Raw genomic sequence first — 27875 nt, forward strand, 5'->3', positions numbered from 1 at the left:
TTCACAATAACAGCTGTAAAATTGTGAGATGCCTACTTTTTTTTTTTTTGGCCTATTCTTTTCTAGCGGCCTGTGTCCACATCATGTGACTGTCAAGTTTCTGTCTGCGAAAGCAAAACAAAAAAGTAATTTTTTACACATTTTAATGTGAGACTGGGGTTGAAGAACATGTGGCTACATCAAAGAGAAACTCACAGACTTTCACTTTGATGCTGATGCTATCTCGATGGAACATTTTTTTAGGGCTGCAACTAACAATTATTTTCATTATCGATTAATCTGTTGCTTATTTTTCTGATTGATCAATTAGTCATTTGGTCTGTAAAATTGTGAAAAAAAGTATTTCCTAAAGCCAGAGTCCTAAAATGTTTTGTCCCAACTAACAGTCCAACCAAACTAACCAAAGATATTCAGTTTATTATCATAGAGGACTAAGGAAACCAGGAAATATTCACATTTGAGAAACTGGAATCAGAGCATTTGGAATTTTTTTTCTGAAAAACGGACTCATTAGTTGCTTGATTAATTTTCTTTCAGTCGACTAATCGACTCATAATTGCAGCTATACATTTTTCATATCTGTCGAGTTTTTAGTTCTCTTCAGTTTTATGGTTTTTATTTAATTGCACATACATTTTGCTGCAATATTTTGCAATAAAATGGTTCTATACATCCAACTCAAAAGTCTGTATTAAACCTACAGGAATTAGCCAACATCATGGACTTCTTCCTGACATTGATTTCTAGGCTGTGTTTATTCTAAGACATTTGAAATATGGTTACACTTCCAACAACTTTACTGACCATATTTAAAGGCCAAAGCTATGTGTTGGCAAAAACCGCTGGAGAAAAACAAGACTTTTTTAATTATAAGGCAGGACACTAAACATTTTACAAGACTTACTTTAAGCTTGCCAGAGCATTGTTCATTTTTTTTTTACATCTGGCTTTTAAATGTATTTTGCTTTCCCTCTGTCTCTCCATCAACACCCACAGAAAACCCACAGCTGAATTCCTCATACTCTTTTAAGAACATCAGAGGCTATTCAGATCTTGTTTTGTCATTCCTTTCATAAGTCTTGGGCCTTAGCTCTGTCCTCTGAAGGTCGATAAGACTGACAGACTTGTGCCTCAGGGTCAAATGAACTCAATAGATAACACTGCAATGCACAAGTAGCACTGGCACTCAACTGTAGGCTAGCCTATGTACATAATGTGATAAATGTGGTAAGAAGAGAGCTGCTTCTAGCAAAAAAAAAAAAAAAAAAAAAGATTTCTGGACTCAGTGAATGTGACAGTTTAAAAATAGCTACAGCAAATGCATTTGAGATTTGAGCTGTTCTCCTCCACTTATATGTTTTGCAATACAGAGGTAAACCAGGCGACACAGATAAGGAAAAGAGGAATGAGATAACATCTAGGCATAAATTTAAAACACAACATTTACAAAGTAAGTCTGCTCAGAAGTCTCTGAGTCACATATCACGCAAAAAGAAACACATTTCCAGGGCTGTGCGTGTGCTTTTTGCTGACATTTCACTTATTTGCCTTTCATTGTGTGGCTTCGGCATCCCCGCTGTATAACTGCCTCTTCCTCCCCTGTGCCGCCTCTCTGCCCCACTTTTGCCCTCCCCTGCTTCCCTCCCTTCATCCTCAGGGACAGTGGCCAAGGCTTATTGCAGTTTCCATTGCTCATGGCTTCCCCTTGCTACTGCGGCCAGACTTCAGCAGTAAGCGTGCGTGTTCCTGGGTCTGGAACATACTTCTCTCTCCCTAAACAACATGCAAAACTCACAAGGAAAAGAGATGGGAATTTTAAAGGGACGGTGGAGGAATAGCAATCTTCTATAGCATCTTAATCTCTAAAAATTTGAATCTTCTATCATGTCTTAGAATCTGATTTGACGTGGAACAGTTGACAACGCAATTAGATGAGTAGATAATTTGATATATTTAGTTAGTAAGATAATTAGACAGTTGCTTCACTACAATTCAGTTTCCAAACAACCTTCTGGAAGGAAAGTTTATTTTCATCTGAGGCCGCCACTTCTTCTGACAAAAATCTAACATTAAAAAAGCATTAAAAAAAAAAAAGAAGAACGGTCTCAAGCATTTGATTTTCAATTCCAAACAAGACTGAATTACTGAGTCTGTTTTGAAAGCTACTCTTACTGAGAAACGCTCTGCTTGTGGCTTCTAAAATATACATTCGCTTTTAGCCACTGTTCACTGAACTGCGAAGGATCAAAGCCCATTTATTTGTATTGTGATCTCCACTTCCTCACATGAAAGGGGACAGTCATATGACATTGTGATTTGGCTTGGAAGGAAACTTAGGACGTGACGCAGTTTTGCTAAATGTGGCACGCTTTAAAGTGTTTCCCCTTTTTTCCATTCAGAATAAATTCTGAGATTTTTTTTTTTTGTCTAGAGAAATAAAATCAACTGAGTCGTCTCATCGTTTCTGGATAGCCGGCAGATCTGTAAAGAAATACTGTATTTGCTACAGTCGAAACAGAAGACCTCATATCAAATATATTCATGCGCTGAAAAGAAAAACCCCCCAAGGGCAAAACAAAAGAAAAAAAAAACTGCCTTGAATGTAATCAGCAGTTCACAGCAGAATGAGGTCCTCAGTGGAAATCTATTTTCTAGTGCAGTGTGGTGGATTCCGGCACAAGCTGCATTTTAGCCTCGATATGAGAAAACACAGAAATACCACAGACAGATCTTGACATATAGAGTAAAATAATAAATCAATGTTTCATGAACTGGGAATTCTTGTGGTTAATATTTAATACGAGGATTTCTGCATGGCACTATATCCAGCTTTTAACCCCGTTCTATTGCAAAAGCCTGCAGCAATTAGCATAACTTTCCCTGTTGTAACTTCTCATTCTGAAACCTTCCATTATAAACACTTGGCAACACGGGGGAATATTCACATCAGTGCCCAAACTCTCAGTTGTTCATTATAACACCATCAGTCAGACTTCTAGACGCAAAACAAATGGATAATTACTGGCTCTTTTTCACGGTATCCCTGCTTAACGATTTGTGAATCATTGTCTCATAACGTTTGCATCCTCATTATCTCTTCCTTTTATTTTTGCGGATGCAGTGTGCAGTGCTGACAGAGAGTCAAGCCAGGCTTGTTGCGGTTGCTGATGGACTGTGACATTGGTAAGGGAAGGCTCAAAGGTCATTTAAAGCCAAATAAAACAGTGTTTGAGGCCTTGATTATTACATGAGGATAGTTATTCAACAAGATTAAAAGTATATAGTCTTGCTAGCCACTCTGTGAGGCTGATAATAGGCAAAGCTAACGTCAGAATGTCAATATGTGCTCAATGAAAATGCTATCATGTTAATGATTAATTATCAGGTTAATCGTCAATACACACAAAGTACAGCTGAGGCTGATGGGCATTTGTTAAAAACCCAAATATCGAAAAAACGAAAATTTTGACCTGATGATGGTGCGATATTAAAAGTTATTACAACTCATACTGAGGGGGGCACGAATGTCTGAGCCAAATTTCATAGTTTTTGAGACATTTCACTCAAAACCACATATGTCAACGTGCTGGTGGCACTAGAGGAGAAGTCAGTGGATCGCCAAAGTCAGTAGGAATCATCGTCTGGGCAGCCAGCGTGTACAAATCCACACACTATTTGATTTGACAGCATTTTCATCAGCTTTTCATCAGTCACTGTAACGCCTGTCAGTGGAGCCCTGACATACCAAACTCATACCGTACTGCATTAGCTATATTCTTCTTTTGGCTACACAGACCGTTCTGCGACTACAAAGTTAACACGTCTGATGCCGACAACAACAGCCGGCGGCGTCCATCAACAACAGCAGCATTTACGCCTCATGGTCTCTGGAGCACACTTGTGTCTCTAAACCCATCACTAACAGCTCATCACTGCAGATGAGTGTCAGCTCAATGGCTTAAGTGAAAACCTAATGCTGAATATTGAACATTCTCAGTGCCTCATAATCGTCTCTTGTATGAATTTGACAGGCACTTACTCTGACTGCTAAGATCCCAGAAGTGAGATTATCACTTATCACAACAGACAAACGACCCAGCCTCTTCAGACCAGGCTCTTTTGCGAGTGAATAACACTGCTGGTTAATTATCACCCAACGCCGGATCGATACACCCTCTGATGGGACCATAAATCTGCTCTGACATTAAGAAGAAGCTGTTGTTGTGCTCTGTTTAAGCGGTGGAAGCTCTAGCAACTCAGGGGCCGGTAGCGAATGTGATGTCTGAGTCCTATGGGAATGGGTGTGGGTGTGTCTGTACTGCTTTGACCCACTCCTATCAGGCTCGCATCTTCAGCCACTCTGAATAGAGCTCAGATGATCCCTCCTCTGGCATTTTTTGCTTCTGTGGAGCTTTGTGCTGTGTGCCTTTCCTGCTGACTGCTTCAAAGCTGGCTGGGAGATGCAGATAGAGTGAACACAAGGGGATAGACGCAGCCAAAATAAGCCTGGATATGCCGGCCATCCTGTCAAGATGCAGGCCTGAGCTTCCTCATGTAGCGTTTAGGACTGCAACTATTTTAATCATTTTTCAAGAAAAATGCCAAACATTCTCTGGATCAAGCTTCTCAAAACGGGATGATTTCCTGTTTTTCTTTGTCATATGACACTGAATTAAATATTTTTAGGTTTTAGACTGTAAGTTAGACAAAACAAGGAAACTGAAGACATCACTGTGGCCTCTGGGAAATTGTGAGCACCATTCTTTTCATAGCCTAAACAATTAATCCAGAAAATAATTGGTAGATACTTCGCTAATGAAAATAACAAATAATCGCTGTTGTTTTCTTCATACCTCTCAGGTTCATAGTTTCTATCAGCCAAAACGGCTTAAGCACAACACTCTGATAACAGAGGAGAAGATTCACCAGCACATGGAGACTGCAACACCATCTGGTCCAAATTCAGCCTCTGATTGGATTCAGTTTTCCAAAGCAGTCTTAACACATGCTCATGGAGAGGAAACCCATATGAGTGTGTGGGTGGCCTGTGCATATAATCTACACAGCTTACCACTCTACATTACCATATCTTTGGTTCAGCCACATTCTCATACTTGGACAGTGGTGGAACGCACTGGTAGGGGGGTTGTGATGATTTCGGCGCCTCTCGTTTTGAGGTAATCAAATTCAAAACTCCTCCACCACCCAACTGCTGTCTCCATGGCGACAGACAGATGTTGTGCAGTGCACATCAACCCCCCCCCCCCCCCCCCCCCCCCCACTCCACATGCGAGCCTCGCCCCAGGGCAGAGTAAAGGGGCATCTGTTCTTGTTTTCCCCCTGCGGCTGCTGAAAATAACCAGGGAGAAACAAAAAGCCAGGCAACAAAAAAAGACGGTGCCAAGAGACTGCTCCCAAAGGAACAGGCTACTCTGAACACATTCATACTGTGCGTACACATTGCTTTGTGCTGTCTATCAAACTAATGAGTCCACCTACTCTATCCTCTCAGATGCTCCTTAACAAGAACATCTTACTGATCATTTGAGATGCAGTAGTGCAAGGATTTCACCGTCAGCTTCTCAAAGCTGTCGTATCATGTGACCTTTTCAAGCTTTGGCAAATTACAGCAGCTGAAACTGGCTACAGCTGTTGGATGCACAGTTCTCTAGAGATGATGACTGTGAATACCATTAGTCTTAGTGTACAACAATGTAATCCCATATGAAGGATCAAAGACTGATGATATTATGTTATGTATTCTTACAGTAATGATGTATCTCCCTGTTGTGCAGACAAAAGGAAACAGCAGCCATATACAGCCTAGTTTCCTCCTGCAAAGCTGCCATCCTCAGTTGTGAACAGAAATAACTACATTCAGGGGCAGCAGGTTTCTAATCTAGCCAGACTGCAAACTACCTGACTACTCATTTATAGCACAGCATGATGAATGATGGCTGGTGTTTCCTGCATTGTGACATTGCCTGCATCCTGACCCTTTTGGTTTTCAATCACATGAGGAGTGTTGAGTTATGTACTACAAAGCAAAGCAATAAGATGTGATGTGACAAACTTCCATCTGAATGACTTGAAAATCATTACTCAACTGGAATACATACACTCTACACACTGATGCTTTTAATATAGTGTAAACTCCCACAACAGATATAAAAAAAGGAAGCTATACAAATAAAAGGAAAACTGGCTTTAGCGTGAGCTGCATTTTCATCATCAAAAGCTTAGAAAATGACATCTGCTGCGTATCAAAAGACAATTACCACTAATAGAATTTAAAGCGCCATTACTCAGACTGAGTTTGTTATTTCTAAATTAAGTTAGTAGCTCAGTCTTTAACAGTACAAACGGGATACAATTAGTTAGTGTTAGGGTTAGGCTTACACTCAACAGGGCTAACTAGTTAGCGTCAGTTAGCTAACCTAACTTAATGATACGCCTGCCAAATATCGTCATGACCTTACCTTGATATCTGGGAGCATTTGTCTGACTTTGAACGTTGTTTTAGATCCAGTCAACATTTTTAACGACAGGTCAACTCGAGTTAATTAAAAAAAAAAGAAAATACGAGCGAAATAAAGCCCACTGAAAGAAAATATTTTTTTAAAAAATGTGTGATATTATCAGGTAACGGTCGTGTTGTTAGCGTTCTCCTCTTTCCATTTTTATCCAAGAAAAACCGTTAAAAAAAAAAAAACAGGTCCGGAGTCCAGTAACGGCTAGCCTGTATCACCGGCTGCAACAACAGAGGTGTTCAGTGTGGACAAGCAAACTATTTTCGCTCTTTTCATCGCTATTCGCACTGACAGCCTCTGTGTCCTGGCCGCACGAAAAACAACAGCACACCCAGCTGAAATGTACCATCAGTCACTGGACTATTAATACTGTTAGTGTTAGTCACTCGCGGAGAGATGTGTTCACCGTTACTGACGCTTTGCTACCCATTGCTTTCTATTTGTTTATTCGTTCGCCATAGTGAAACACATACTGGTGGAAAAAAAAAAAAAAAAAAAAAAGCTAAGTGCAGCAGTGGAGCTCCTTAAAGGGCCAGTACATCTGGATCATCAAAAAGTGCACCGAAAGCCCCAAACTGACAGTAAGAGTCAGCAAATCTCAGCAAAAATGCACTTACAGTATTAAAAAGTAAAAACCCTCGTTATGAGCAGTGATGGAAAGCACATTTACTCAAGTGTTGTATTTCAGTATAATTTTGAGGTACTTGTACTTTGCTTGAGTCTGCTACTTTATACTTCCACTCCACTACATCTCAGAGGGACATATTGTACTTTCTACTCCACTACATTTATTTGACAGCTTTGGTTATTTTTCAGATGAAGATTTGACACAACGGATAATATAACAAGCTTTTAAAATACAACACATAGTTTAAAGATGAAACCAGTGGTTTCCAGTCTTTTTTGGCCTTTGATGTCTTATTAAAAAAGCAGTGTGTAGTCGGGGTCACATTTCAGATGTCTGTGAGGTGTTAACAGCTCCACCAAATAGTGATTTTTCCTTTTAAACTTCTCACATGGTTTCATTTCAATAAATGTTCAAATGATCCAATATTTCAACAAATATCAAAGATGAAAGTAAAAGTCCAAATAATTGAAAACAGATTTGTGTTGCAGAATTTTGTTTTTTCTTCTTTCCCTCTCCCATTAATCATCCCACTACCCCTCAGATTTATCTTGTGACTCTTTGGAGGGGCCCGACCCCTAGGTTTGGAACCACTGGACTAAACTAAACTAAACTGTATATAAAGTAGTTGAAACTAGCTCCACCTCCAGCGGCTACAACAGTAATGTAAGCAGTCACATGCTGTTTACACACTGATGCTTCAGTATTAATAATCTAATGATGTCATATATAATAATATATCAGCAAGAGGGACCAAACCAATACTTTAAGTACATTTTGCTGTTAATACTTATGTACTTTTACTTAAGTAGGATTTTTATGCATTATTTTTACTTGTAATAAGAGTATTTTTACATTGCTGTATTGGTATTTTTACTGATGGATCTGAATACTTCTTCCTGGTTGTTGTGGAAAACACTGGTTATTTTTCACCACTGCAAGTCATATTAAACTGTATAATTATTTTCAAATTCCTTAAACTTATGATTTATGGTGTCCAAGCTCATTTATCTGGTCCTTGTTCTGATATAAAATTACCGTTTGATATAACTGTGTCGTTTGTTGACGCACCTGACAAATCTGTTTAAAGTGGTTCACGTTTGACTTTGGTCTCCAACGGTGTTGCCTGCATGATCTGTTTGGCCTTTAATGACATCCATGGAAACAGCTTTTTGTGATGCACACACTTATGAATGAGTCAATTTTGCTTTTCACAATCGGTGATTATGAAATGGCTTTGGCTTTGTACTCAGGAAACTTAATTTTAAGGGTCTAAATTGAGGAAGTATCTGATCCAGTCAGCCAACATCCATAAAACACATTAAACTCTTGACCTTCTGGTGTTTCCAGCATTCAAAACCCGTCCAGAAAAATAAAATATACTGGTCAATTTACCATCTACAGGCTCAGCAGTACCTTTTGATGATCCTTCAGCAAGTCTGTGTGGGGACTGGCTCCTCTTCTCTCTTCATCCAAACTCGTGGCAAGAAACCACCAATGGTTCTCTTTAAGACCAGTACAGGAGACCAATTCAGAAAAAAAAAATTCCTTTCCAGCTAGAACAGGGAAAGTCTGAATAATCCTGAGCGGCAGTCTGTCCTGCTGAACAGGTGGGGAGCCAGTGTCCTTGTGAACTATAATAGAGAGGTCTGGATTTTTGACCACATGGGAAACTGTTCAATATTACATAAGGGTCTCCGATTTCTCTAATACATAAAACAGTCCCAGACACAGGACCTTGCATCATCTGAGCTGGAGGTATTCAACAATGTATAATGCAACAAGGTTAGGGTAATACAGAATGACAGATAACTAGTATTAACAGTATAATATAAGGATAAGCTTTCTTTCCATTTATTTCTGTGCCATTGAAATGTTTCTGAGTGTTTTTTATGTCTCTACTGCTCAATTTTCTATAATAGTGATGATGATAATTTCGGCAGGACGGATGACTGACACCATCATCCTAAAACCTTATACAAGCTGAGTTTGGGGTTTTAATTATAAAGAAAATGTAAGATAAATGTTGACCAATCCAAGCTACCAGCTAGTCCTTATACTTAATGTATGGATAAAAATATAAAGTGCATAAAACCAGCTTTTTATTATTATATGCATTTTGTTGAAAAAGAATTACACTACAGAAATACCTTCCGTTATATATTTATGGAATAAATCCCAGTTCTGTGATAATGTGGTTATTGCTTTAATGATCCAGGACTCTGTAGATAACAAGAGGTTTTTTTCATAGGAAACAGAGAACAGAGGAAGCATAGCGTTCTTGAAATACAATGAGAATTTATTCAAACGGTGCAAAAAAAATTAATAATTATAATAATAATAACCTAACATAAAATCTGATGTTCTTTCTATCCAGATTGCACTGTCACACAGCCTTAGGGCTCTCCTCTCAAAAAAAAAAAAAAAAAAAAAATCAAAACATTAAAACAATAAAAAATAAAAACAGATCAAAATACCAGGACAACTGAAATCAAGTTAAAATAATGCACAAATTTGGTAAAATGGATTGCCATTTACATGCAACAGTTCCAGTCCCATGCAACTCGAAGTATTCCATGTTAATGTCACTGATGATGAATATTCTGTTCCCACAGAAATGACAGTATTGTACAAGATATAAAAATATATATCGGGTCAGTTGTGTTGCAAAACAAATTCTGAGCCATTTCTCTTCTGGTCTGGAGGAAACGAGCTGGGTCAACAAGAACATTACTGTCATGTTTTAGCATAGCACGGATTGGTGGCTGTAGAAAAAAAGTAAACGAAATTTACAAATCAAAAAAAAAAAAAAAGCAACAAACAACTAAAAGCCAGACTGCTGGACAACTAGCCATGTCAGAAAGAACATCCTAAAATCGTCTCAACTAAACATTCCACAAGGAAACCTATTAAAAAAATCTCACTATAAATATATATTCTCAAATGGTATCTTGTTAGGTCAGCATTAAGGAAATTAGTTTGCAGTGAGACAGCCTCGAGTATCGAGAGGCTCGTCTGGGAGTCGCTTTCGACAGCCAAAATGTCACTTTCTGGTAAACACCGATTCTACCCCAAATCCAGTCTCTTACAAGCTTATCATCCACACCTGTTTTAGATCCAACAATATACATTCTTACCCTTTTAAAAACACTGTAAAACTTTGGGCTTACAAAAATAACTTGGAACATATTTATACAACCTCTCATTGTTTTTTTTTCTTAAATACAAAAAAGTGTTTGTAGCCTAAGTCTGATGTTTTACATGTTTCTGAGGCATCCCTGTAAGCTAATTGTAAGCTAATTATTACGTACTTTGGAGGGAGGGAAAGAGAGTATGCACACACACACACACATTATTAAAAACAGGCATCACCTTCCCACAGTAAGGGAACACTTCATAGGTCTCATCTGAATTACAATGCTAGTGCATGAACACTGTCAACACACATAAACACAGCAAATGCTAATGTTTTTTTTTTTTTTTGGGAAATAGCGTTATTTAAGTGTTTTATTGTCATTAAAACTCTAGTGTCACTTTAAATGCACATCAAGAAGACTCCTTCCTTCCTTGATCGGCTTTTGTGATGTGGATAATATTGCGATATAGTGTTAAACTAGCACTACTGAAAATGATTCCCCAACATTTTGGTTACTTTTTGTTTGTAGTTTAGGATGTAGGGCACAAGGGCAAGTTCCTACTGTAACACTGAGTAAAAAGAAAAACAAAACAAGAGTGCCCTCAACTGGGCAAGGCAGTGAATTGCATACTAAAATTGTGCTTCTCTGATAGACTTAGGCCAAAGAACAGATTCAAATCAACAAGAGTAGAGCGACGGATGTCACGCTACCACAAATGAAAAGAAGGAATCAAAACAAGAAATTCTCACCACTGCTCATTTTAAGGGACTCAATAACAAATTTAAGTGTTTAAGTAGTCATTTTTGACATGAAATGAGATCATAATAAGTAAGACTCAAACTGAATATTAGCCAGTATCAACTAGTTGATATGCCTTACTAAAAAAAAAGAAATCTAAATAGCTTTAACACAAATTTTAAGAACAATAATTTGTTAAATCTTGGGGGGCAGTAGTAATAGTAGAAACTGCAGGCAACGAGGCAAGCAGTGGGTACTTGATGTACGTCTTGCACAACACACAGACAGGATTATGATGCCATGAGGACAAATACTAAAAAAAGGCAACTAGGAAACTGAGTTAGATGGTGACACTGGCACCAAAATGTAGCTCTACAGTAACTGAATCCTTTAGAGAAACCCTTCTGGCCTGTGCCTCTGATTTCCCATGAACAGAGGTGGCAGTGTCTGCAGAGATGAACAAAGGACAACAGTCAGGCCACTTCAAAAAACAGTAAAACATTATGTATCTACGGACATCAGGAAAGTGCTTGAATTTGTGCAAAAAAGAGTTTAAGCAACTGGTTTTGGTGGTTTCGAATGCCAGAAACAAATAAAACTGCCTTCAGTAGAACTTCAAACTTCAGAATTTGTAATGGGCGACCAAACCAGTACGCATTAAAGTATCCTATCTGTTACGACTCAATGAACGTATGACTTTGAAGTTAACCTTTTTTTGTGATCATGAGATTGTATGAAATATGTTTCACATTTCTCAACCATCAGAGCGCAGAGGGTTTGTCATTTCAAAACAGTGAGTATAAGAATCATACCTTAAACCAGATTTTGTCAACAAAATGTTATTTTTGAGTATCAACATGCAACAGAAGTGCATGTGTCGTATTGCATCATGCAAACAGAAATTAAGAGACAAATGTCACGACCGGAGACATTGTCGCTGCTTTAGAACAACTTTATGTCACTCGTTTAATAACACATCTGTTAATTTGCTCTTAGTGACTAACTCTTTACCTGTCTGATATCAAAAAATGCGTTTAGTAACATTTCAATAATTTAACTTAACAACATGACACACAAATGACAGCTGTCTCCAAAAAAATCAGTTGTGCTGGATGAGTCATTTTGAGTTTGTAGTGTATAGTATTGCATGCTTGGTTTGGCCAGTAATCAAATGCTGCAGCACCAACCATTGTTACAGAAAGAGGAAGACCCAACTAAGAATCAGAAACATTCCAACAAACATATGGAAAAACTCTGGATCAGGCTCTGGGAATATTATCATACCATAGTGTGATTTTGTAGTAGTGTCGTCTTTGTTCAACAATGCCTGGTCGATAATGTGACCGATTGCGCTTTATCTTCAAAAAAGGATGACATCTTCATAATCCAATTTATAGATTAAATGAATTGGATAAAAATGTAGAATTTTTAGGTGCTATTTGTTTTGCCAGAGAGATACTACTAACAGTGCAGAGCAGTTGTCTTAAATGCATGGACTTTTTATGTGTTTGCATTTTGAACGTTAGCACCACGGCAGCCCACAGAACGCTTAATCATTAGCATTGCATGGTAGTTTCATTTTGCAATATGCAAATGGTGGCTGACGAAAAAAAAAAAGCAGTTTGACAAGGATTAATTCTGCTGTTTCCCGAGGTACATATGACGCAAGCATTTAGTAACAGTAGTGTAAAATCTGTATAACACTGAAATCACCCTAGCCGGGTGTGATTTCAAAATGCTCAAACATCCCTTAATTAACCAATCCAAACATTATCACATACCACAAAAGGAGTGGAGACACTCGTGCCTTTTTTTTTTGTTTGTGCTTGCATCACTGTGTATGTAGTAGTGTGAGTCTGACTTAGTGTATAAATGTATATGTACTGTATGTGTGTGAATGAGTGTTATGAAAGGCGCCTGCCATATACATTCTCTCCACTAGGAGGAGACAGTAGCTAGGCGTTAAACTCTGATAAGGGGGGGAGAGCCTGCAGCTCACACACACACGCACACACACGCACGCACGCACGCACACACACACATACACTCATATACAACGCCTGCATAAGAGCCACAGCAAAATGTAACAGAAGTGCAGTTAGTTAATTCTATGGTCAAACGTGACCCCAGCAGTCAGAAACCACCCTGTTTATTCTGGTGTCGTGTTGACTCTGCGCCACTTTCTGAGGTTGTTTATTCCAACAGGAAGTGACACAGCTTAAAAAGGGAGAGAGCTGCTTGTGCCTTTCTCTTGTCCGTTCCGAGGCTGATTCACCCCAACCGTTATTGTTTTTTTTTTTTAGCTGAAAAAGGCCACTCATCAAATTTAAACCATGGCAAGGTCCATTCAGAACTTGTGGATGGCTGGTTCTGTCTCCCTCTTCTTCAGCTCTTCCCGGTAGCAGTAGGAGCAGTAGTGGCCCGTCTCGGGGTGTCCGTAGTAGGTGCAGCTGGGTGTCCGACAGCGGCTAGACTGAAGGCTGGCCAAACCGCCGGCACTGCCCAGTGAGTAGTGTCTGACTGGGGGTAGTCCACTCCGAGAGTCTAGGTTGGAGCGCATGTCCCGGAAGCCGTTAGTGTAGCTCCCACCACTGGGTTCAGACACGGGGTAGTCTGGTGGGTCGAACTCAGGGGGATACGAGGGTGTGAGGCGAGAGGGACTCAGGGAAGCGGGGCCTTGTGAGTTATTGTATTGAGGATGGGAGGGACCCTGCGTTGTGGGGCAGTGCCGGGGAAGGGTAGCGTACGAGGGGAGGCCAGGGTATGACGTCGCTGGAGAGCCACCAGCGAGCTGGCGCCGAGTATCCATGTAGCCGTGCATATGAAGGTGCTGGGTGAGGGGTGCTGTAGCAGGAGGCTGGTCTATAAAGGAGGGCCGGGGGATGGGCACAACACCAGAGTACATAGAGGGGCTTAAAGGAGAGGACTTAAGTTGGTTAAATGAAGGTGACAGATTCTCTGAGAGCTCCTCTTTGGCCTCGTAAGGCCGGTAGGTCAGCTCTGTACCACCAACCGTCTCCTTCTTGGGTGGCTGGATGCCATTGGTGATACCCTTCCTCTCTGCTTCACGACGCTGTTGGTCTTGCTCAGCCCGGAAGCGCTCCTCTGCATCGGCGAGGTAGCGCTGGATCATCTCCTCCTGGAAGGGCTGCCGGTTGCTGGTAGTGAGAAGGCTGGCGAAGATGAATTTCCTCTCACCTTGCATGGCGGCTCGCATGATGCCCAGGCTGACCTTGACATCAGCGCTGTATTTGTAGGTATCACTCTCAATACTGCTTCCACCACTGCTGCTCATACTGCTCCCTGTTCCATTGAGACGCTCACTACCTGAGGAGGGGGAGCCTTTCCCAGAATCCTCTGAGGCATGGGCTGAAGGTGAGCTATCCTTGCTGCCCTTCCTCCCCCTAAATGAGCCCTTCTTCTTCTCCCCACCCTCCTGCTTGGCACCTCCAGCTCCAGCGTTCTTTCCTGTCATCAGTCCGCCCACATTTTTCTTCAGCTTGCTGCCGAGGCTCTTGCCAAAACTGCCGAGCTTATTGGCCACGGAGTCTGCCCTCTTCTTGTCTTTATCCTTCTCCTTCTCCTTCTTGGTTTTGTCTTTTCCTGCTGTTCCTGTACCCGCCCCTGCTGATCCACTGCTGGAGGAACTCGATGATGAAGAGGAGCTGTTCTTTGCCAAGGAACCTCCTCCGTTGACCGTTGATCCTGTGGTGGTGTCTCCGTTGCCATTTGAGCTGCTGCTGACTGACTCTTTATCTGACTCTCCTGAGTCAGGAGGCGTGCGGGCATCCTCTCCTGCCGACGCAGTAGGTGACTCGGGCTGGGCCAAAGGGGCTTGCTGAAAGGAAACAAAGCAGAAATACAGGCTAGAGGGAAAACAATGCAGATATATAAATATATATATAAATATATATTCACATTCTGACTAAATTCTAACAGTGAAGGTACATGCCCCTCAGGAATTGGGGAAAAAAAAACAAAAAAAAACAGCAAATGATATAGAGGATGTGAAAAAAGGGTGATTCATAGAGCTATTTTTTGTAGACCACTGCAGAAAAACATAATGACTCAGTTTCCAGATGCTTTCTCATCTACAAACACTTTAAAGGAGCTGTAAAATAAAGAATACTGTATTTGGAAATGGCATGGCGTACATGATGACGCAGTATTCTGATCTCAGACAAGGAGCAGTTACAGAATGCTCCATCTTTCAGCAATCACACACCATCATAGAGCTATCCTTTGGGCACAATGGTGAACTGAACAATCCCCTTAAATTATATCTTAATAGAGGGATTCCTGTATTGCCTCTATTCCCTGCAGCGTAACCATGAAACAGCCATGAACTTGTCCTTCCAAGCTGTCTGGCGTTAGCATGTGGCATACAAGAGCACCTTTGTCATAGTGTTTGCTTGGCGTGACTGTATGACCTGAATGGCCCACTGTAGTTTGTTTTCACTTACAATTTGTACAGCAGTCTGGGGACAGCTGGTCTTGCCCTTGTCTGTAACCAATGTGGGAAATTAACACCAACTACTAGTGGCTGTTATATAGTTTACAAACCACTTAATCATCAATCTGATAAATGCATGTTACACACTGGAGATTCTTTTTCATTCCAAAACTCTATTTGGCTTGTAAAATACTTCAAAATACTCAATCAGCCTTCAAAATGAGTTGGAAAAAAAAACCCTTCTCTATTTATCACTTACTTATGTTGCCTGTCATTGTTAAAAAAAACAAAATTAAAAAATTAAAAAAAAACAGGATGTACAATAAAATTATACATGGATCCTGTTGTGTCATAAAATTTTCATCTGTCACGAGCAAAATGAGGAGCAAACATCACTAAGCACGTCTGTGTGGACCTCCATCTTTACCTCACAGGGCAGGGGCAGCCAGCTGACCGTCATGTAGCTGTGTAGCATCTGTAGCTTGGCCTCCAAAGAAAGTGCGACACTGGGAAGAAGAAGGAAAGAGAGGAACGAGACAAAGTTTAGTGGGAGGGGACCATTGCTTTCTGCAAAGGCCCACCAGTGTCATGCTTGTATAAATGTAATTGCTTTAGTTTGAGTGAATGATGTTATTATTTCATGTTAAAATGTAATAGTGATGTTAGACAGTACTGGTCATGAGCTGGATACTAAACCGTGATACGAGAGGAAAATGCGTATCCAAAATAATATGCGGAGGATGCCAGAAATCTATGCAGAGTTACACCAAGTTAACATACTTTGAACTCATATATACAGACAAGTATTAAGTTATAAATAAACTAAGCTGTTTCCAGAGATAATGGTAAATGTTATTAACTTGATATACCGTATAATGTCGGTGCTCTTCTTTGATACGGGCCGATAATAAAACTGAACGTAGATTTACATGCTGTAGCTGGTAATTTGGCTCTGAGTGGCAAATGCACCAACAGTATCTTGTTTTAAACTGAATATCTTTAAGCTCAACAAATGACATGATGGATAAAGAATGAACTCAATGACCTTTTCCAAACAATGTTAAAAGCCACTCCGTGTAATAATATCTCTGTCCACCATTTCATCTGAATGAGACATCCATAGTGTCAACAACTGAGGTAAACAGAGTGGAAGGTTATTTTTACTGAACTGCTATTTTGGTGCTCCTTCCCTTGGTCCATTCATAGAAGGTATTTAGAGCTAATCTTATTGTCACTGGCGGTGAGTGTCGCTAATCTGGAGTCAGGGGTCAATCCCTACACAACGACACTACGTCCTAAAGGGACAGCTGTCTATAAGGGTATATACATGGTAGTGAACATGTGCCAATCTTGTTTTAGTCAGTGTTCTTTGCGACCCTTAAAAGCATTTCTAAGTTTGTTGTATGAATACATCTGACCCGACAAACTGGATGTAAATCTTAAATATTTACATTCAATTTATGTTATCTGTAAAAAAATTTTTTTTTTTTTTTTTTTAGGAGATCATACCTTGCCAGCATCACGTTGTCTGTGTCATCCTTGCCCCATTCCCAATCTTTCCCAGGGTCCACAGCAAAGTGCAGAGGCAGCATTTTGTGCTCCGAGTCAGTGAGAGGAATCACAACTGCTGGTAGAGATGGAAAAAAAAAAAAAAAAAATTCTTAGAAAAAAAGACCAATTGTTTTAACCAAGCGCTGTGGATTGTCTGGAGACAGAAATATTTCAAAGTGCAATCAATTCTCTCACTTTCTATTTTAACATTTTGCCTGTTGTGTCTGCCCAGTATTGTTTTTGGATGGTCCCATCTGATATTTTTAGATTGTAAATGTTGGTACTGACTGTTACTTGACTTACAAAGATAAACTTGTAATTTGAGCAACAAAAACAAAAATCAGATTGACCATAAGCATTCAGTGTTTTTTTTTTCAAAAGAGTTACTATTTAAATCCATTATACTCTCATTTAAAAACAGCTCTTGATGAAATGCCAAACATTTGACTTTAACTTTCATCAAAATATCATTCAACTTTAATACTGGATGTTGGTCAGTTGCTTGCTTGCTTAATGCTGAGCTAAAGAGATCACTGGATATACTCAAAAGCCCAACGGCCATTAGTCACCATTCTTAAATAAACCACTAAGGTCAATATTAAAAAAAGAACTTCCCCACCAAGCAAAGGCAGCAAGCTGTGAAGTGAGAAAGTGGGTTCTAGTGCTTGCTAGAAAACTCTGGCTTTGCACCTTACACACATTAATATATTTAACTAATTTAAGGAATATTATTTTTTAAGACATCTCATCAGCATAGCATTATACCCACAGTTGATGTACTGTGATATATGACTGTAAAATTTTAGCTGCTTACTAGGAAGCTGCTAAATAAAAATCAATACTCAGATGAAAACAGTGATGGATGATGCAGGGTATTACCTTGCTCTTTGGAGCTGTCCTTCTGTTCCATGGAGACCAGTGCAGAAAAGTGTGCCTGGTCATATGCCAGGACCAGGGGCGAGCGATGGCACTTGGCAGCTGGCACTTCCAGTGGTAGGTAGATGCCTCCGAATGGGATGGGAGCAAAAGCTAGAGAGGAGTAAAAAGGACATTAAACATCTGAAAAGCATGACCTCAGCACTGTTTCCATAGCTGATAAAGCACACTGGGAGGATTTAAGCCAAAAAATAAAAATGGGCTTTCACCTGTATAAATAAATCAAATGTTGGGAGTTCATTTGCATCAATTTCCAGCCAATTATTCTATACCAAGAGTGCTGTCTCCTCAGATATCATTAAATCAACCTTTGAGGGTATCAGTAATGCAAATAAAATTAACAGCTACTATAATTATCAAACTATTAAGGCATTTGTTTCTGTTTACTTTCAGGAAAGCTGTAAGTAGATTTCTATGGGGAAAATGTATGTGTTTGAACAGTTACAGTATGCGACAAATACAGTAGTTCATATTGTTTGCTTTAACCTACTTAACATACCTGATGTGTGGTATTTAATTCATTAGTGCAAGTCATCAATCACTGACAAGTCAAAAGTGTTTTCTTTTAATTTCTTTCTAGTGATTGTATCAATCTTCTGCCAAGTGTAGTGTTAATTCTGTATATGAAAAGCTTATCAATGCGAAACACAAGGAGGACGAAATATATGATGAAATTATGTTGAATAGAATAGAATGATGATTAATTAGTGAATGTGAGGCTTAAGGCAAAACTTACCCTCTCCTCCAGAGTCCCTCAGCATGGTGTCGGCCACCACCACTATGGGCCTCCTGAGGACGTGAGCCAGGACGAAGACGTGAAACTCCTCTAAACTCTCATAAACTGGTTCATCAGAGGACTCTCCCCTGAAGACAACAACACGGCTTTTGGTTAATAGAGACACAATTGTTTAAGCTGTTGCAAACCAGAGTTTATCAAAATTTCAAGTAGAGTGTAAATTTAATGTCTTATTCAGTGATTCTTTATGACTTATTAAAAACTGTGGATTGTATATTTCTTGGTGAACCACAAACACAAATATTCATATAAACATGAAGGTAAGAGTATTGAGAAACACTTGCATTTAAAGTGGTTTTGCACAAAAAAAAAAAAAATCAAAACCACATCAAACTTTGAGTGTTTGGATTATATACTGTACAGTAGCTTTGTTTATATATTAAATCCATTGAGATTTTATGCTCGGCCAACAAATAAACACTGAAGCACCTTTGCTCATACGTTACAATAAGTGGCAGATTGACTAAAATGTGCTCAGACACTTAGTTCTGATTGTGAGCTCAGTTGTTTGATTGTGAATGAAAACATGAATGTGACTAAGTGTGTCGGCTTAACAGTCCCCGCATTGTCAGAGCCAGACCTTACCCGTTGGTGCCGTTGGTGCTGTAGTGTATTCTCGGCTCACTGGAGGCAAGCTTCAACAGTTCATTCCACTCTTTTTGCCACTCCTCCTCCGTGTACACCAGACCAGACTGAGGAGAAAGGACACACACATTTGCCATTTAGAGAGGCCGTGTCAAATGTCACAAAAGCATGCACTGACGTTATGGCATCTTACCACAAGGTTAAATGCCGACAACTGAGGAAAGAAATTTAACTAGAGCCTGTACAAACACCTGTGTCGTTCGCACAGTAGCAACAGAACCCTCATTAATATCATGTTCTTAACCTCCGTATATGGACAGAAAGAAACCGCTCATTAACATGTTTTTTTCCTCAGAATCAATGACCCTATTCACATACAGTTACACACATTCACACACACCAAAAAAAAAAAAAAAAAAATGTGGAGCCACAGTCGTCTGCTGCCGGCCACTGATCGGCTCTGCTGGAGAGATTCTGGTTTAAGTGATTTGCTTAAGGACACCTCTGTGGTGGCTGCTGGAGAACGGGTGAACATTAGGCAGTCATTCGTGTGGCATCTCCTCTGTGGGTGTTTGCATGCTGTCTGCAACCACTTTAGCTAACATACTTAGTGTGCTGTTACACTTGCTTTCACAGAGAGAAATGTCATTGTGTTCTGTAAAAAAAAAAAAAAAAGGGATAAAAGATTTTGCCTTTGCAGATTGCCGGAAAGCAAAGTATAGTGCATAAACAACTCCGACAGCAAAACAGTATTAGTGGTGGAGGAAGAGATACCAGGATTTAGAGATAATATACTTTAAACTGCAGGGTAATGATAAAACAATCTTTAAACCACTGTTTCTATTTGATGCGGTCATCAGCCTGTTATCAAGGATGCACAAAATGACAAAAATGACTATCAACTGTTAAATAAAGCAGAATATCCAGTATGAAATAAGAGAGAAAAACTACAAAAGCAACTAATGCTACACCAAAAGAGGGCAAACACTATATGGAAGTGGTTTTGATATCTAAAACCTGCAAAACCTGCAATGCAAATTAATGTTCTTCATAGGACAGTATAGAAAAGTATAGTATTATATCTCCATGAGTCTAGCCTATGATGATGTTACACATTCAGAAACGTTTACATTGTCCCAGTGATGTCCTTCCTGTCTCTGCTGTTGTTTCCCCCCCTTTGAAGGAGCTGGAATTGCATATATCACACTTATCAACAATAGTGAGCTGTGTGTGTTTGACATTTTGAAGTTGTGCAGCATAGAAAGCATGTAAAGGCATTAACTTGAAAAATTATCGCTGTATGTTTTCCCATGCGGTTAAAAAGGAATCAAACCCAATAACAAATTGATCACAAGTTCACAAGCTTTGCTACGCTCACACTACCACCGCCCTCGTACAGCTATCGCAGAGTAACAAAGATGACCTAGAGAAATGTGCAGCCTCTATAACAGACCTCTTTGTTCTGCTGGGTCTGCTGCCACCTCCACCTGCGCTTCAGTGCCTCTCTCTCCAACCCGTGATCCATTAGAGCATACAAGGATTTCCGCAGCATCAGGTCCCGGTCATGAAAGCCCCACATACCTGCAATTAGAAAAACAAAATTGAGGGCATTTAACACACATTAACAAAACCTTGAGTACAACTGCACTTGAAAATGATAAAATATGGAAGAACGGCGCGTGTTGCAGAGGCTTTTTTAACAGATTAGTCACATGAATATTACCGTTCAGGTGATTCACTACAACGTCTGGAACAATCCCTGCACATCAGTAAGGGCATTATTCATTTTCTAGGCTAGGGCTCCTAAGTGGGCCACAGAGGCTAAGTGAATGTGCACTGCAACATTGTAAAATGCAATTAGTGCTTGAGCTAACAATGAAGCTCTCTTAATGAATGCTAATGGAGTGTGAACCTGCACAGTATCGGGGTCTTGTTTGAAAGGTCTGTGATACTCACCGAGCGAGGCTGCGTGTAACAGGCAATTTCCGTCTCCGCTTGTTGCCAGAGGCAGCAGACTCTGACAGTTTGGAACTACTTTTGTCCACCAGTTCAGTCGCCCTGCAAGTAAATAGGAAAATTTTTTACTCACCTGTTTACATTACAAATATGGCGTGGTATCAATCCAAAACAATTGCTGTAGTACTTCCCATATGGAAACATGAAGAGCGGTTTGGAACACAATTGTATCAACACTAGATTTCCATGTTGGAAAATAGTCACATGATTCAGTATTATTATAGAAAGTAAGTAAATATAATTCCTCATCAAGGTTTGTTTTTATATTAGCAGTCAAATAACAGTTTTTTAAATGAAGCAAATTGCTGTCTTGTTTTATACTACAATATGGATGTGCACAAACATCTGCACTTTACATATCTGCATGTGTGTGTGTGTTAACAATATGAGTGATTGTGAAATTCTCTGTTATGCGTATAAAACTGAATTATCTGCTCTGTGATGAGGTTGATGCTTTCCAGTGATGTGATTTCATATGTGACTCACTACACTGGTATGTATGACAACAAGTCTGGGGACGATGTCTGTGGTTTGTGTATTGTGATGATATGCTGAGTGGTTGCAGACTGTGCTTTCTACTACTGTATGTAGTAGCTCTGTATCTACAAACACAGAGAAGGTGTATGAGGTCCTGTAGTAAAAACAGCACTCTTACCAGCAACCTCTGGGTGTAAAACCTTGAAACTCTATGTGGGGTTGGTGTTCATTTCCTCTTACCTGCATGCTCCAAGGCCACCATCATCGACTGCTCGATGAGGTCCCTCTCAATGAACCCGCGGAAGTCATCTCGGTACATGGTGAGGTCTGGTAGTTGGAAAGTGCAGAGGGGTGTGTCCAGAAGTGGCTCGCTACTGCTACCTCCAGTGCTTGAGACGTGAGAGCGGGCCAGGGAAACGATGGTTGAACTGGCGTGGGAAATGCCCCTTGACAGACGCTTTTCTGTAGCTGCAAGACAATTGCAAAGGATGTGGAGAAACGGTGTTATATATATAATTTTTAAAAAGGTAACTGTGGTTCAAAGAGTGCTCTGCTGATTTAGCATTGCACTTCAATGCAGCCGAACCAGAGGTATCTCCTTTTGTATTCCACGCGTTCTTCTTTCTTGTCAAAACCTGGCCACTACATTACCCACAATGCAACTCAACTCCCGATGTCTAAGATTCAGGTGTGTTATGCTGGTAGCGGCTAATGTAGCTTTGTGCTGCCGGCCTAAAGCAGAGATGAAGAGCGGGCTACAGAGGTCTGGTAACCTCACTTCTTTTTAACTCCACACCCTAAATATTTTTTTCATTTTCAAACTTGAAGTCTTCAAACCCAACCGATGCTCACTCATCAAGTGACATTACTTGAGGCAATTAATCAGATTTGGCACAGCTCCCTCTGGAGCCACAACAGGTTTTATACAACACATGTGCACCCCAAGACCTGTGAAGAGACTTTGATATCTAAGCAAACTCAGATATTAAGGAAATCTGGGAAATAAAAAAAAAAGGGAATGTTACAATGGTTAGTAGTTACTGCCTGCAGGTGGCACATGTGTCAAAACTACATGAGCTATTAACTTTCCTTGTCTGTATGAAGCATATCTGCATGCGTGAACTGTTACTTCTATTACTGGATGATAATAGTCTGGACCTGCCTTCCGGTGCTTCGCATCAGTGTGTGTCCTTATTTAACATCACTTACTGAGCCCAGCACCTGTCAAATTATATTATGCAACATAAAAACATCTTGCTGGTGGCCTCACCTTGCACCACCTCATCTTGGCGGTGGAGTATAGGCCGTCCTACTCTGGCCATCTCCTTTTCGGGAGGCAGATATGTCCTCTCCTCTGTGAACGAATATGTCAGGTTCCCAGCATGCACCTGTCGTAGCTGCTCAAAGTCACTGAGGGCAGCAGTGAAGTCCCAGTTCTTGCCTACAGAGAGAAGGATGGTAACAACATCTATCTGAGCCAACAAGTCCAGCATGACAACCTGAACCTTGTTTCTATGTCGAGTAAATGACACATCCTTAATGAGTTTAAATATTTACCATAAGTCAACTCGACCATAAGCTGTCTTATCTTATGTATGTAAAGGCCGCTGGCACATTCCTGTGCTTGAGTAAATATCTGAATTTGGAGCACATCTCACTCACACTGCATTGACTGGTCACTGAATTGCATTACATTTTTAACTGATATTCTTATCTGCAACTTGTGTTGCTGCTAGGCAACAGCAGCCCTGTTGAGTCCAGCTATACCTTCCCTCTGTTAGTGATAGTGAGTCTGTAACAGTAACAAGCAAGAAGCACTGACAGAGACAGTGGTCACTTTAGCTGCTGCTCATAAAATCACCTGCTGTCACACAAAAAAACACTCGTATTTTAGTTAGTGGGTTATTTATGGAGCAGAACTATCAAAGATTTAATTAAAAAAACAGCTGATCAAATTTACTCAAAACTGAAATGAGTTGATTTCATAAAGAAACAACAAGTTTGCTATTGAAGTTTAACTTGTGAATGAATGAATGTCATTAATCATTACTCTATATTCTGCATGTGTCACTCTCGGCTGTATTTAAAGACTCTACACACATCACCCATAGTCCACACACACACACAGGTGTTTTCACTTATTTGCCTCATTGGATTTCTTCCGATGGCACAGTCAGACCAGATTTCGCCTCCCATTAATTCCTATGTGGAACGAGGCGAGACGCACTTGCCTCTTTCACCTTCACACGGAGTTCAATCTGACTGAATTTTGACTCACAAAATCGCAGGGCTCCTATGTTAAGCCAGTTCGAGAGAGGAGGTCGGACTGACATCTTATTCAGGAAATGATTTTTGTTAATATTCTTGTAACTGCACAGAAAAATAACACATTATGCCGTTGGACTGCAGTCTGTCCAAGGACAGTGACAGAGGTTAATGTTTGTTAATGTTACGATGCTTGATAAAACTGGATAATTTACAATTTTGTGGACTGCTTTTATTAGCCCCGGTTTATGTTTCCATCCCTACCCTTGGGGGAGGGGGTGGGGTGAGGGCAGAGTAAATTTCACCCAGCAACCCAGCAAGTGTGTCTGTACACACGTACACTTGCAGACTGTGTTTGATTGACATCTGTTGGATCCTCTGATTAGTTTTGTTGTACCTGTTAGGGTGGAAGAGGTTAGACCTTTTTTCCTCCATTCTTATTGGTTCATGAAGTTTGGTGACCTCACATGAACTTAAAGAGTTCCACCCAACTTCAACTTGAGCAGAGATCTAATTAAGTGAAATCATCCTGGAGGACTGCAGGCGTCATATAAATAATTATAAAGCATTCCATTAATTGATATCTGACTGGACAATAAAAACAAGAATTAATAAAAACAATTGCAAATGAATTAATCATATCTAAATAGACAAAATTAAAAAGTATTTCATTAATTTATATTTAAATGGACACAACAGAGCTTTGCTGTGGAAACGTCAGGTGAGAAACCTCATTTTACCAGAGCAAACACTCAAAGTGTCACGGACATGGTAAATGAAAAAGAAAAAGCTGAAAGAGGAAAAGCAAACAGGAAAGGAACTGCCCTTCCAGTTGTCTGATTAAAATCTGCACTCTTCATTCAATTTATTCATTAATCCATTTTTAGACTATTTTTTTATTTGATCTATTCATTGGTGGATTGATATATTCATTTGTAAATTATTTTTTAAAAAAATACTGTCCATTTAAATATAAATTAATGAAATACTATATAATTTTGTCATTTTTTCAAATTAGATAATTTGTTAAATATTTCTATTAATTTCTGTTTTTAATGTCCAATTAGATATCATTTAATAGAGTGTTTTACAACTATTTACATGACACGTGTGTTCCTCCACGTGAGGATGTGAAAGGCCTTTAAATACAACTTCCTGTCTCTATTATTCACCGAGTTACCTCCCCATACAATTGAAAGGTGATATTGAGATTTAACGTGTAACAGAACCTGTTAAAAACCCCGTCATATGACAGGATTCTGGAAAGATAATAGTAATTGTATTAGGAGATACTCTGTAACTCACCCTCTAGCAGATCTCTGGCCAATCCTGGTTCAGCTCCAGTGGAACGGACAAAGTCGGACAGGACTGCGTCCATATCCACAGTCATGTGATCATGAATTCACAAGTTGTCGGGTTGCGTCCGGGCAGAGAAAAAGAAAAACAAGGACTCTGCTCTCCCCAGATGGACAGCGAGGGAAGGGGCAAGGGGTAACAGTCCTCTACCTCGCACTACTCTACCAGCCACACCTGAAAAGACAACACAGACAAAATAAGACTAAACCTGCATAAACTCATCAACATCCCAAGACAACAGATGAAAGGAAGTGTTAGAGCTTGAATGAGACATTGAATGAGAGGCACACATACATAATGACCTTGCTCAACCCTCTTTTCAAAAGCTACCCTGTTGTGACCTGGTTGCTTTTGAACTTGACACCTTTGCAGTCACTTGTCCCACCCATGACAACAGCTGTGGTACACAAAGTGAGCTGGTTTCACAAAAGTATTTGCTCGGGTTTGCACTGAATCACGATAAAAGTCAAATGACAACACATGCAGGGAAGCTGCGGCTGAGTCTCGATGTTTGTCCTGTGGGAAACTTTACTGTGTGGTTTCTTTCCATCCTGTTTTGGTGACTACTTTTCAATTATCTGTTATAAATTCAGAGAAGCTGTCAGGATCCATCATTTCAGTGATGACTCATGACCAATGAGAGTTCAATCCCGCCTTCAGATGTGACCTGAGGAATATGTAAAAAATAAAAAAAAAAGATTTTTTCCACCAGAAAAAAAGGTCATGAAGGTTCTGAGCAGACACCATATCACTCTTAAACCAGGCATGAAAGAAAGTAAGTCATTTGTGTGAAGTTTTCAGCAAACAGCGAAGATAAAGCTGCTTTCATTCTAAATCAATTGGAGATAGTCATATCAGGATACTAATATGACTATCTCCAATTGATTTTATACAATATTTGACTGTTTTTGTGGCGGCTGAATTGAGATTTTGGTTCATATCATCATACTGAACAATTTTAGACTTAGATAAAAGAATAAAATATGAAAAAATACATATTTAAAATGGGGGAAAGGAATTAAACAGACCATTTAAAAAGTCAATTTTTAAGCAGTGTGATGAGGGAAAAGTATGCCTCTTTGAAATCAATTAGACAGTTTCATTCTTCAAATTTCAATGGCAGATCCGAAAGACCCGCATCAGTCGAGCACCGAAATCAATAGAGAAACATTATCAAGACCGAGAGAAAAAAAAAAGAGTCAGCATCGATGGGTTGTTGACACAAAGGATGTAGAGGGCGATCGATACGCAGCCAGACAAAAGGCATGAATCAAAGTAGCCCTGGCTAAAAAAAACACGTACCTATAGAGGCCGAGCTACAGCTAAAAGCCTTTATTTTACCAGGAAAGATATTCTAAGCGTGACTTCACTTTTTCAGCAGTGCTTTGAACCGCATTTAGTCAGTTCCAAACCTTGTTCTGTAACGTTTTTTCCTTCAACAGCCCTTTTGCTTTGTTAGTTTATTGTCAAACATGATAATGATGAAGGAATCTTTCAGATATTCTTTATGACTGAGCTTTGGTCAAAAAGGCAAATATAATCTTACATCTTAGGGCTGCAAAACTGTATGCAAATCTCAGTTCTGCTATTTTTACTTGATATCATGACCATGAATATTAATCTCTACTATTAGAATAGAAGAAGAAGAATATATTGTACTTCCTTAATCTCATCCCATACTGACTAAAATACAACATCCAAATGTACTCAACACAGGAAGGATGAAAGTGTTGTGTGTGCTTAAATTACACGATTGTAAAACCATACAGTCATTATGTTACCTTGAAGTTTTAGAAACTGCCTAATCCGGTCTTAACTGACTTTTTTTTCATCTACCTACAGTCATCTATTCCCATCCGTCCCATGGCTCATCCACCACCCAATGTTCCTGCCTCATCTCTGACTCAGTGAACCCTTTTCCACTGCGCCTGATGAGTCACGAGTCTACTCTTCTTACACCTCTCCATCGTTCTCTTGCTTCACGCTCTCCCCTACCTCCCTCGGTTTCTCCATCATTATTAAAAGCCACACAGGCACACAGGGGGGAGGAACAGTACAAAAGGCCTTTCTCAGCCAGCAGAGTATTTCTAGAGCGTTCTCTGCAAAGTCAGGCATTCGGCAGTCTCCCCTGCAGGATCTCCTAACATTCTTGCAGTTAGTCAATTCTCTGATATTCGGGTCTACTGATCGCACACGCCAACTTAGAGAAGTGAAACTGAGGCCACTTAACCGTTTAATACCACTGTGTGTCTAAACAGACTTAGATTGACACAGATGCGGGTTGTTCAGACCAACAATAGCACTGCTTCAAAAAAAACCAGGGGCTGTGTTGGACCAGTAAGATGTAATATGAACCAGTTTGATATCAGACGCTACTCCATAGAAGCTGGATTTAACAACTCAAAGTACT

The 27875-nt window shown here is 39.9% G+C and overlaps 2 protein-coding genes across 4 annotated transcripts in view; both read right to left on the reverse strand.

The window, feature by feature from the left end:
* The window catches only part of mtmr11 (myotubularin related protein 11), a 31987-nt gene extending 24977 nt beyond the window's left edge, over positions 1–7010 (reverse strand). The window contains exon 1 of the mRNA XM_044359346.1: positions 6480–7010. Within this exon, the coding sequence (XP_044215281.1) occupies positions 6480–6536 (57 nt within the window). The 5' untranslated portion in view covers positions 6537–7010. The remainder of the gene's footprint in view (positions 1–6479) is intronic.
* A 5846-nt stretch (positions 7011–12856) lies between these two features.
* otud7b (OTU deubiquitinase 7B) overlaps positions 12857–27875 on the reverse strand; it is a 31158-nt gene continuing 16139 nt past the window's right edge. Inside the window, exons 2-12 of one of the 3 annotated variants that reach the window (XM_044358301.1) lie at positions 25415–25639; positions 23115–23285; positions 22085–22312; positions 21308–21409; positions 20805–20932; positions 19352–19458; positions 18707–18834; positions 17914–18063; positions 16993–17107; positions 15911–15989; positions 12857–14868 (exon numbers count right to left, since the gene is read on the reverse strand). In XM_044358301.1, coding sequence (XP_044214236.1) covers positions 13378–14868; positions 15911–15989; positions 16993–17107; positions 17914–18063; positions 18707–18834; positions 19352–19458; positions 20805–20932; positions 21308–21409; positions 22085–22312; positions 23115–23285; positions 25415–25499 — 2784 coding nt within the window. In that variant the 5' untranslated portion in view covers positions 25500–25639 and the 3' untranslated portion in view covers positions 12857–13377. Of the gene's footprint in view, positions 14869–15910; positions 15990–16992; positions 17111–17913; positions 18064–18706; positions 18835–19351; positions 19459–20804; positions 20933–21307; positions 21410–22084; positions 22313–23114; positions 23286–25414; positions 25640–27875 lie in introns of all 3 variants that reach the window. The other 2 variants (XM_044358300.1, XM_044358302.1) reach the window with 2 other exon arrangements.

This window comes from Thunnus albacares, chromosome 8 (assembly GCF_914725855.1).
Source record: "Thunnus albacares chromosome 8, fThuAlb1.1, whole genome shotgun sequence".
Classification (NCBI taxonomy): Eukaryota; Metazoa; Chordata; class Actinopteri; order Scombriformes; family Scombridae; genus Thunnus; species Thunnus albacares.